The sequence below is a fragment of the Megalobrama amblycephala genome, linkage group LG9 (assembly GCF_018812025.1).
Source record: "Megalobrama amblycephala isolate DHTTF-2021 linkage group LG9, ASM1881202v1, whole genome shotgun sequence".
Classification (NCBI taxonomy): domain Eukaryota; kingdom Metazoa; phylum Chordata; class Actinopteri; order Cypriniformes; family Xenocyprididae; genus Megalobrama; species Megalobrama amblycephala.
Genome location: NC_063052.1, coordinates 10,030,728 through 10,043,050, shown reverse-complemented (window position 1 = coordinate 10,043,050; position 12,323 = coordinate 10,030,728). Strand labels below are relative to the sequence as shown.

At 35.2% G+C, this 12,323-nt stretch overlaps 1 protein-coding gene across 1 annotated transcript in view; it reads left to right on the top strand.

Moving 5' to 3' along the window:
• col16a1 (collagen, type XVI, alpha 1) overlaps nt 1–12,323 on the top strand; it is a 91,866-nt gene that overhangs the window by 48,096 nt on the left and 31,447 nt on the right. Inside the window, 19 exon segments of the mRNA XM_048201530.1 lie at nt 2,379–2,417; nt 2,588–2,632; nt 2,915–2,950; nt 5,027–5,079; nt 5,081–5,147; nt 5,882–5,917; nt 7,660–7,695; nt 7,814–7,912; nt 8,285–8,329; nt 9,015–9,050; nt 9,160–9,213; nt 9,989–10,039; nt 10,132–10,263; nt 10,336–10,371; nt 10,466–10,573; nt 10,819–10,867; nt 10,870–10,940; nt 12,084–12,137; nt 12,242–12,283. Of these exon segments, the coding sequence (XP_048057487.1) occupies nt 2,379–2,417; nt 2,588–2,632; nt 2,915–2,950; nt 5,027–5,079; nt 5,081–5,147; nt 5,882–5,917; nt 7,660–7,695; nt 7,814–7,912; nt 8,285–8,329; nt 9,015–9,050; nt 9,160–9,213; nt 9,989–10,039; nt 10,132–10,263; nt 10,336–10,371; nt 10,466–10,573; nt 10,819–10,867; nt 10,870–10,940; nt 12,084–12,137; nt 12,242–12,283 (1,089 nt within the window).

Genomic DNA, 12,323 nt, shown 5'->3' with positions numbered 1-12,323 from the left:
AAACTTTTGCCTACATCATGTGAACAGTCTGCTCATACAGGCTATTTTGTACAAAAGAACAGCCAAATAATAGTCTATCAGGATATTTTAGCAGATTCACTCATGCATTTAAATGTGGTTTTCTCTCCTGAAACTCTGCAGTGTAAATGTGGCTGTTGGTCCTCTTAGCAGCATGAAAATTAAAACATTTATTCAAATTATGAATAGATTATATACGAGCAAATAGCGCTCCCTTTATAATGACTGAAGCTGTCAATCACTTCAGTTGCAGCTCGATTGGCTACAATGCTCAACGCTGCGAATCGAGTTTTAATTAGAAACGTTTGACGGTGTGGTGAGAAATCTCCTTTAGGACCCAGAGTGATCCCATTGGTTCAACTGACTTTTAATGGGTAGTATTTTTAGTGACTGATTTTAATTCCTGCAAAATCACATCATGATTTATATAGTTTAAATTGTGTTAAAATGACCATTAATGTCTTTTAAATTGCATGGTTCATATACTGGTATATAACTGAAGCCATAGGTTGTGAAATCAAGCATTTCTCATTCTTATTGTCTTTGTTAGCTTATGTACTAGCATAGCATACATCTATCTGATTAGCCTGCTAGCTTAGCTCATTATTAGGTCTGTTTTTTGCTTTCAATATAGTTCCCAATTACATGTTTCAAATTAATTAGGTTTGTGTGTACTTAGCAGGACAATTAATATATCAAATATTAAATTACTTTTACAGAACATAGTATGTTGCAACAATCCTTATCCCTTAAAAAAAAAAAAATCTTAGGCATGGTTTTGTTTCCAGTTTGTTTTATTATGCAATACATAGACAATCATTTTATGTTTCAAGCATGTTTGTGCACTTAAAGGTGCCCTAGATTCAAAAATTGAATTTATCTTGGCATAGTTAAATAACAAGAGTTCAGTACATGGAAAAGACATACAGTGAGTCTCAAACCCCATTGTTTCCTCCTTCTTATATAAATCTCATTTGTTTAAACGACCTCCGAAGAACAGGCGAATCTCAACATAACACCGACTGTTATGTAACAGTCGGGGTGTACGCCCCAATATTTGCATAATGCCAGCCCATGTTCCCAACATTATGAAAGGGATTACACAAGGGTAGCCAGTTAACGTCTAGAGATGCACACAGCCGAATCATCAGACTAGGTAAGCAAGAACAACAGCGAAAAATGGCAGATGGAGCAATAATAACTGACATGATCCATGATAGCATGATATTTTTACTGATATTTGTAAATTGTCTTTCTAAATGTTTCGTTAGCATGTTGCTAATGTACTGTTAAATGTGGTTAAAGTTACCATCGTTTCTTACTGTATTCACGGAGACAAGAGCCGTCGCTATTTTCATTTTTTAAACACTTGCAGTCTGTATAATGCATAAACACAACTTCATTCTTTATAAATCTCTCCAACAGTGTAGCATTAGCCGTTAGCCACGGAGGACAGCCTCAAATTCACTCAGAATAAAACTTTAACATCCAAATAAATACTTTACTCACATAATTCGAAGCATGCATACAGCATGCATGACGAACATCTTGTAAAGATCCATTTGAGGGTTATATTAGCTGTGTGAACTTTGTAAATGCGCTGTAATATAGTCGACAGCTCATGTGGCAGGGAGCACGCGATTTAAGGGGGCGGCGCCGAGTGTAAATCAGTGCATTGTTAATGATGCCCCAAAATAGGCAGTTAAAAAAATTAATTTAAAAAACTCTATGGGGTATTTTGAGCTGAAACTTCACAGACATTCAGGAGACACCTTAGACTTATATTACATCTTCTGAAAAAGCTTTCTTGGGCACCTTTAATGTAATAAACATTATACAATAGTGAAATAGGTTATAATTAGTGAAGACACAACTTTTGATCAGGCATTACCGCCTGGTTCCTAAAGGAGACCCGATTTCTGGGGGGGACTCGATTTCTCATGACAGCGGTCTTCAGACTACAGGGCGACCTGCACCCGCACAGCAAATGACGAAATGTAAATATCATTCCACCCGTTACATCAAATATTAGCGGTTCATCACGATAATCTTCACAAATGAACACAGTTTTTATGAATTTTGAAGCGTAAATAAAATATGCAGACTAAACGTAGAGTAGATGATATTACTGATGTATTTTATATCGTAAAATAAAACGTGAAAATATTTGAGCTTGTGTTCACCGCAGACCTTATTTCAAGCATTTAACCAAAAACCCATTCAAAACACCTATTGACTTCAGGACGATGGAACCAGAAGTGGTAAAATGCTAACTCGTTTCCAGGTCTACAAAAATACGACCACTCTATAGTGTGCAGTATACAGTAATCAGTACCCAAACAGTTGTCTTTTTCTCACAGGGGCCCCCTGGTGGACCTCCAGGATCTAAAGGGGAGAAAGTATGTTTACCATTAAATTCTAGTGTATCTGTTATTATTATTGTTTTATCTGTTTTCTTGCTTTGACCCCAAAGTGATGAAGATTTTAACATATTTTTACAATTAGCTTTCCCGATATGTCTCTTGCAATGCCATATGTGCTAATAACAAAACATTCTGTACATGTCTAGGGGAATTCTGGAACACCTGGTGAAGATGGAAAGCCTGGAGAACCTGTAAGTGAATTTTTTCTTATTTTGACCTATAGAGAGATGTCAATGTGAAATGATGGTGTGTGCTGAATTGCTAAGATTGAAGATGCTAATTATCCTGATTTTCTATCACTATCCTGATTGTTCTGTCACTGTAAGGGACAAAATGTGTTTACTATCATCAGCACCATAATTAGTTTTATTACCACTGGAGCTATCAGCACATAATTTGCATTTGCAACTCAATGAGCTTCTGTGGTTGTAATCTTCATGCATACCCAAAGACGTGTTTTGTTTTGCTGACAGGGTCCGAGAGGTCCTTGGGGACCTAAAGGCGAGAAGGTAAGCTATAGCAGTCTGAATTTCAGATTCTGCATGAAAATTGCTGTTGCGTGTTATGAGTCTACTCAGAATTCACAGAAAGTCACAGTGCATATTCTTACCTGTTATTACTTTATTTTACATTTAAAGGGTGAGTTCATCATAAAATTCTTTACTCATTCTCATGTTGCTCCAAACCCATATGACGTTCTTTCTTGCGATTTGTTTTTTCCATAACATGAAACTGCTAAAAAAAAAAACACTTCTTACTTTAAATAAAATAATTGTTAAATGAAATAAAATAAAAGATAAACAACTTACATTGATTTCATTTTAGCTAGTTGTCCAGGCAGCATTTCTTATTTTAATTTAGTTTAACCTGATGTACTAAAATAACTAAACTAATAACTAAAATACAAACTATTAAAAACTATTTAGACAATATTTAAAAACCAAAAACTATTAAGAATAACAAAAACACAACCAAACAGTGTTAATTTTGACAGCAAATTTTGATGTAGTTTTAGTCATAGTCTTTTGACTAAAATTCCATTTAGTTTTAGTCATATTTTAGTCATCAGAAATTGTTTTAGGTTTAGCCTAGATTTAGTTGACTAAATATCATAAGATTTTAGTTGACTAAATTTACAATAGATTTAGTCAACTAAAATCTAATTTAGTTAAATTGTAATGCATTAAGTAAGCATTTCTCTAACAATACACAGATCCAACACTCTGATTTACCTCTGATATTCTCCCAACTGTTTATGTTTACTTAAGACGACCAACTGTACTTTACTCGCCAAAGCGGACGGTTTTTGAGCGCAACAGCGTTGCTTTTCCCGTGGTTAGATCAGCACGTTCAAATGTGCGCATTCTCCACACAGGACAGCAGTCCTGACTGGATATCTTCCCAAATCGTCCCTCTCTATCATTTTCATCTCGTTTTTATTCATTGCCGAAAATTAGAGTAGATTTTAGTCATAGTTTTAGAAATTCAAAACGCATTTTTATTTAGTAATCGTCACGTTTTTGTCCGTGAACAAATCTAAAATTAACACTGCAACCAAATTACTCAAGCTTTAAGTAAAATGAAAATGGAAAATATAAAAATTAAAACTGACTAAAAAATATAAATTAAAACTATAATAGTATATCAATGATACTAAAATATCACTGCCATATATTATAGTTTTATTTTTTGATATTTTAGATTAGCTTTTATTTTTATATTTTCAGTTTTAATTTTAATTTTTTATCATTTTCTTATTTGTTTTTGTCATTTTTATTTATATTATTATTTAGGTTTAATTTAATTTAATTTTTATTTTTTATTTTATTTCCAATTAGTAATTTTATTGTATAAAATTACCTGTAATTTTTCTAATTTTTAAGTTTTCATCTATTAATTTAGTAATTAACGATATTAAAGGGTTAGTTCACCCAAAAATGAAAATAATGTCATTAATTACTCACCCTCATGTCGTTCTACACCTGTAAGTCCTTCGTTCATCTTCGGAACACAAATTAAGATATTTTTGATGAAATTCAATGGCTCAGTGAGGCCTCTATTGCCAAACTTCTCCGAACTTCTCAAGATCCAGAAAGGTACGCAAAACATATTTAAAACAGTTCATGTGAGTACCGTGGTTCTACCTTAATATTATTAAGCGACGAGAATACTTTTTGTTCGCCAAAAAAACTAAATAATGACTTTTCAACAATCTAGTGATGGCCGATTGCCGCTTCAAATCTTTTGTTTCGAATCAGTGTTTCAGAGTGTCAAAGTCATGTGATTTCAGCAGTTTGGCAGTTTGACATGCAATCCGATTCGAAACAAAAGATTCGAAGCAGTGTTTTGAAATCGGCCATCACTAGATATTGTTGAAAAGTCGTTATTTTGTCTTTTTGGTGAAGGTCTTACGAGTGTAGAATGACATGAGGATGAGTAATTAATGACATTATTTTCATTTTTGGGTGAACTAACCCTTTAACCCTGAGTCATACAGGTTTGGAACAATAACAGGCAAATAAATGATGACAGAATTTTTGTTTTGGGGGGAACAATCCTTTTAATAAGCTTCTTTCTTTTCTTAGGGAGAATCGTGTGAGCCATGTTCAGTGGTCTCTTCGGAGTCTGGCAACACTGTGCCACAGAGCCAAGCAGGGGCCTAAAGGAGAACCAGGGGCCCCAGGCTTAGGAGAACGTGGCCCACCTGTGAGTTCACTCTGAAACTAACTTGAGAAACTGCTTGTGTTTACCACAAAAAGCTAAAAACTGTTTTTGTCTCTGTGTAGAATCCTGAATCTTCTTTTAAATTCCATTACTCAAATCTGTGCCTGGTCGGTACTTTATCATTGCAAAAAGATGCTGTTCACCTCAGTGGGCCCGCCATATTTGTGTTTGCCAAGCTCGATGAAATAATCCAACAATCAGCCAGGTCTTTTTCGCCTGCTGTTGTTGTGTTGAATGGGTAATGCTGTCACCATTCTACTACCCTCTCGAAGGGTGAACAGATATTCTATCATGGTTCATTATATCTTCAGGGACATTCAGGTCTCTCTTATCATCCATTAAAATCAAACAACTTTTTAGACCACTTTCCACGTCAGATTCCATTTTACTCAGTGACTCTGGTAAAGGCCTTTCCATTTTTAGCCCATTAAAATTTCTCCATTCTATTCCACAGAGTAAGATGGATAAATTCTTAGAAAAAAGTATTCTGTGCGGCATAAAACACTTGTTCGCATTTCTCTGTAATGATTTCCAATACCATCACGATCTATTCCTCATATCTAGTTATGGGATAGAGAGCGAGAGCATAAGTTGCAGAAAATGACAGGGTGCAAATGCAGGACATTTGCAGCGGGGAAGCTGCGGTCAGCTAGGATGACATTAGTGTCATGATTAAGGAGACTGATGCTGATACTTATATGGCTCTCTTTTCATAGGGCCCTGCAGGACTGGATGGCAAAGCAGGAGAGAAGGTGTGTGTTTACTTTCTGTTTCTTACTGCATAGAAACCCATATAATGAGTACAACGCATGAATATATGCATGATTAGAGGGGGAATATCATCATTCCTGTGTTTGCTAAGGCAGGTATTATATTGCTCATACTCACTGTTTGATATTTCAACAAACCCTTAAACTTAAGTATTAAACTTCAGCATGTGACGTGTCCTGCACTGTTTGTTTTATAGAAGTACCCAAAATCATATAGCATCTACAATTAACACCAACTAATTTATTTTGAATTAAAAAATAAAAATGACTGATAAAATTCGACATTCACAAAGCACCAGCCACAATGTCTTTTGGATAAAAAAAATAAAAATAAACTACTCTAAGATCATGAAGGCTATTTTTCCATGGGCAAATTCCACATATTTTCCTTAAATTCTAAAATGTGTATTTTTTTTTTTTTAATTATCTCATTTAGTTCCCCTGAGGTCCACTTATAATGTTAATCAAGATTTCTTGCACTAAAACTAGTCATAATTTAGCTTACATTACCATTTTCCACCCTCTCTCTGACCCTTAGAATTAATTGGGCTGTTTTTGCTACTTTACATTTCAGACTTTAGTGTAAATATCCTATTTGCATGAGAAATTAGAAACAACACTTCAGACTATTAGTATGTATCCAACTTCCTTCTTATTACTTAATTACTGACCAGGCCAAGCACTGTATATCTGTTGTTGATGTGTAAATATGCACCATAATATGTTAATGTAGTCATTTTTATTACATAGCAAACTACTTTATAATGAGCCATTTTGAACAGCTTGGATTTACAAAAGACACACAGTGAAACATTAGCAATGAAAAGTCATGGAGACAGTTATTTTTGCAGCTGAACTTATTGCATATGCATTTATAGGAGTTTTCCTTTCAGATGCAAAATTTATGGGAGGAGAATATTTGAATTAATCATACAAAGTTATTCACTATGGTTTGCGTAGTCAATTTACTGGCATTATTTAACACCCCCAAAAAAAACGTCTTAACGCATTTAGCACTTGACATGGCTGCGGTAGTCGCTGTTTGGAGGAGACACCACAGAGAACAGAGAGCATGTGGAAGAAAGGAGACTTCTGTTAATTTATTTGGAATGCCACATGAAGACATTATCAGAACATATCATTTTCCTAGCAGCTTTATTTTTAATTTGCACTGCTCTTGGTAGATTGCCTTGGTCATAATGGAAATGATTTGGCTGCGCCTGTGTCCCTTAATTTACGAATTGTCAGTAGATCACCCACAGAACTCCCATCTGCACTTTTTTTGGATTGCGGTCTCATGCTAATTTCCCCTTTTTAGTAACTTTGGCCCTTTGAGTATTGAGTTCTGAGTTCTGAAACAGTATGTTTGCATTTTTATGGACAGTTTTGAACTTATTTTGGACTAGTCACTGGAAAATAACTATTAGTTAAATTATTTGGCCTATTTTAGTCATTTACCAATCCAGAGTAAACAGTATGACCACACACACAAAGACAATGAAATGAGGCCTTCAGTTTTATGCCAGAAGTTGCTTCCTGTCGGAGAGCTTTTCCTCAAGAATCAGCAGCTGTACATTGTGACAACTACAGCACGTTGCATTGTGTATTCCAGACTAAACTGCTGCCTGCTTTTTTCAAATTCAAGAGTGCTGAATTACTGAAAATGTTATCAAGAGTTTGAGCTACTTTTACAAACTGTCTTACACGTTGCGATTCTTTCACAGGGGGACCCAGGAGCTGATGGGGCCAAAGGTGAAAAGGTATGTCTGCCAGGTGTTGTCGAGAAAGATGAAGAATCTGTTCGCTGTTTGTGAATTACTTGACATTGCACTTAATTTTGCAATTTCTCTCAAAGTCTTGCCATCTTCGTTCTGTTAGGGTGAACCATGTTCCGGCTGCCCTACCAATGGAGAGATTCCAGCAGGAATTTTGAATCTAAAGGGAGAGAAGGGAGATGCAGGGCAGAAAGGAGAGCAGGTGAATGTTGTGGAGTGGTTCCTCATTGACAGCTAGCACAGCATTTTAAAAACTTCTGCATCACTTCCTCCCATAAGTCCTGAAGTGCAGTAAATTAAAATGCAAACAGTTTTTGATATCCACTTTAGTTTCTGCTTATGAGTGCACAGGGATGCATATATATTCGCTCATGCATACAACGCAGACAACTCCACGCATTTGGCTCGGATATACGCTTCAGGCACAAATGCTTTTAAAAAATTATTTTAATGACAGATTGGGGAATTAACCAGCCAAGGCTTTCATTTCATGTCTGATAAACAAGAAAATATGCACTGATCTTCTCTGATCTTCTTTTTCTTTCCTTTTGTTTTATTTGATATTCATGTATAGGGAGAACCAGGCCCAAGTGGCTTTGCCGGACTAAAAGGGGAAAAGGTAAACCTAATGGATATGTATTCACTCGAAAGCTGCATTCCTACAATTTCAATGGTTTTAAGGTTGTTAAACATTTTTATAGATGGGTTACATGCTCTTACAGTGACCCCACAGTGTATTTGGACACTTAGATGTATGGATGTCATTATGTTAGGTAATTCAAACAAATGCATTTCACAAAAATAAGTTGGTTGTCAGATTTAGTGGAACATCTCTATACTTAATGTGATGAACTACACCTGTGGTAGCAACCTCTAGGGCACCTGTGTGGAGAGAAAATGACTTCATACATCTATTTAAAATGACCTTGGGACCAGATGGTTAAAAGTAATTGCAAAAAGTTAGTTTTGAGAAAACTTTGAGCGTCATTTGGTTCCAGTGCCATTTTTTTATTGGTATTATCATTATTTTGTCCAGTGCAGTGATTCATACAATTACAACTGTGGCTTATGTGACAAAATACATGTGCATGTCTAAAGTGTACACTTTTAAAAATAAAGGTTCTTAAATTGTATCAAAAGCCTTTGTTTTTAAGAGTATGTTAACTATTGAAGGTATAGAAATAGTAAAGTCTCTTTGGAAACAATAAGATGTGGACAGTAGTTTATTGTTTTACATGTTCATCCACTTGTCCGATTTTCTGAAGTTGATTATGTCACATTGTTGACACCCTGTTTGGTTACAGGGGAATGCGGGCAGCAGAGGAAATGAGGGAAAAACGGTAAGTAGTTATTTTGTATTCATGTTTATTCTTTTTTATTTTTACTTACATCTGTGATTTATGACTGACCTCAGCATTAGATAAATATGCAGATGTTAATGTTTTTTAGGGCAAACCTGGTCCAAGAGGGCCAAGTGGGAAAGATGGAAATAAAGGAGCCAAGGTGATTTAAGCTCAACTCGAGTTTGTTATTCTGCACTAATTGTAAAGTTTTGATTAGAACCTCACAGAAATAGTGAAAATAGTGGAAGAGACAAATACAATTAAAAAATAAACTGCTGAAATAATTGCTGAAAGACTGTGCAGCTGAGTTTAGTGTGCCTGCCAGGAAACATTTATATAAAATTTTAAACCAATAACATTTCACAGCATTGCTGTTTTTGCTGTATTTGTGATAAAATAACTGCAGCCTTAGTAAGCATAATTAAGCGGAGTCTTTCAAAAACTTGCCGACCCCAAAATTTTGAATGGTAGTGTATATAATTAATATACAGGGGGAGTCCAAAATCTGAGGCTGCATTTAAAATCTGCATTCATTTGAACCCTAAAATATTGAAAAAAGAAACATAAATTATTTTTTTATATTATATTTATTTGATATAATATGAAAAATATTATAAGAATGTATATTTATAATTATAAAATATTTTAAGAATTTCATACTCTTCACTTTTTTCTGTCACTAGTTTTAGTTTTAGTTAATTTATTTAATTGAAAAGGGACCATGTACAATTTTTAACATAAATTAAACATGATCATCATGTTTTAAACACATTTTTAGAGTTAATTCAGCTTGAGTTTCACTGGGATTAAAGTAAATGAGGAACAAACCAAATAAAAAAATATTCTAAAACTCAAATTGTTAAACTGATAATATAACTTAAAATAGAAATAGTCCAAAATAGAAGCATTTTCACCAATGGTTTAATGTTTTGCAGGGTGATTCTGGCCAGCCTGGTTTAGGGACTCCTGGTCTAAAAGGTGAAAAGGTAAGTAAATGTTTTCACACTGTGGTTTTCTCTTCTTCATTAGAAGTGTATGGATGTGCTTGCATAGTACAAATGTGCCTTTTGTATTAAAGGGAGACTCATGTGGTGTGTGCCAAACCACTGTCTCTGAGGTGGGAAGTGGCCCATCTACGATAAAGGTCGCAGGGGAACAAGGCCCTCCAGGACCTCCAGGCCCACCAGGAGAAGGAGTTGAGGGCAAACAGGTAAGCATGACTGTTTTACACACTGTGTTAGTGTACTTTAAGCCTAAAACACACTGACCTTGCTCTCAACAGGGGCCACCAGGTCTTCAAGGTTTCAAAGGAGAGAAAGTAAGTTAATTATTTTTTAAAACAGAGCAAATAATAGCGTGTTCACAATATGGGGGATTTTTCTAGGCATTAAATATCATATTTATGTCTGTAGGGTGATCAGGGTTTACAGGGAGACCCAGGTGTGTCTGGGACACCTGGAGCCCCAGGACTTCAAGGAGAGCCAGGCAGGAACGGCCTTAATGGACTAAAAGGAGAAAAGGTCATTGATCATGTGGTCACATATTAATTACATTGCCTTAAATTATGTGCCATCACAGGGCATTTGAGTAATCATTAATCATGTTGATATAATTGATTACGGCTTTAGAATTAAGGTGTTATACGACTTATGTACAAGGCAAAAAAATCTCACCAGATCAGAACTCTTGACCATCTGGATTTCTGCTCCCTTGCAAATTGAAGGCTTTCTGTCTTTTCTTATTGCATCTGTGTCTGTATCGACAGGGAGATGCATGTGACAGCTGTCCATCACTCCCTGAAGGAAATGGCAATTTGCTGGCTTACCAGGACCCAAGGGAGAGAGAGGAGAGCCAGGTTTGCCAGGCGAGGGCAGAGGAGGGAAACAGGTGCAGGTTTTTCTGTACAAATGCATGCTTTCTTAAATAATTAGTGGTGTTTGCTATGACTATTGCACAAACTTAGGGTTAGATGTTTAAAACAAACTCTTAACTCCAAATATTAAACTTGGGAACACAGTTTGTGCTACATATACTTCAAATCATGCGTCTCGTTGAGGAGAGGTGTGCTGTCCAAGTGACTGGACTTGCGATTTTTCCCTAGCAGGTGATACAAAAGCAAACAATGAACTATGAATTACATATTCATCTAATCTAATGTTTAAAATACTGCCTTTTAAGTTGTTTCATCATTGATTTGGACATTCAGTGTGAAAATATATTCATTATTACAAATGCTAGATGAAGTTAATCATGATTATTTGCAGAAACCTGTGTGAATAATAGGGATGTAATGCATAAAAGCATAAAAAATAAAAATTTTTATATATATATATATATATATATATATATTTATAATTTATATACTTTGACACTCTCATATTAGCCACATCTTACACCGCAGCTGTTATCAAATATTTAATATGTTTTAATAAATTTATTTTTGAAACTTCTTTTGTAAGAAGTATTTTTTCTGTATAAATGTATTTTTCATTAACTGGAGTACCTCGTTTTGCTGTGTTTGTCAAATGGGGATACTAGATTTGCACATTTTAGAGAGCACAGAAGACTGAAAGACTTTATTGACTGTTGCCCCTGCTCATTTTAAGCCTCATGCTTGGCTTGATTTTATTTTCATTATTTATGTTTCTATATTATTAAGAAAACCGAAGTGTATTTTCTTTTGTTGTTGTGGATGTCCCAACTGAGATACAGGATTTGCAATTTTCAGAGAGTTAATTAATTATTTATATTTTGGTTACAGGTAATAAAAATGTAAATGGTTTTGGCACATAATATCATAATATTGATATATACCTACTGCAGACCCAAATCTAATAATCACATTGTGGCATGTTTTAAAGTATCTGCAAATATCGTATCGCTGGCTAAGAGAATTGAGTCAGATCGCACCATGATGAAATGCATGATGTACTCCCTAATTTGTTGATTGTAAAAAAAAATAAATAAAAATGTACATGACCCAGGATCTAGCAACATCTGGACTCTTTCTTTTATTTCTTTATTCTGTAGGGACGACCAGGCCCACCTGGTGTCCAGGGACCTCCAGGGCTCAAAGGAAGTCAGGTAAAGTTACAATCTTGACTAATGTGCAATGCATACATCAGTCACATTTATGTGCCAGAGTTATAAGAGTGACTGTGGAGTGATGCTTGTGTTTATTTCATTAGGGTGATGCTGGGCCTGCAGGCATTGGCCTTCCAGGACTGCAGGTGAATGAACAGCTATTGTAATCAGTTAGACAAACTCTTG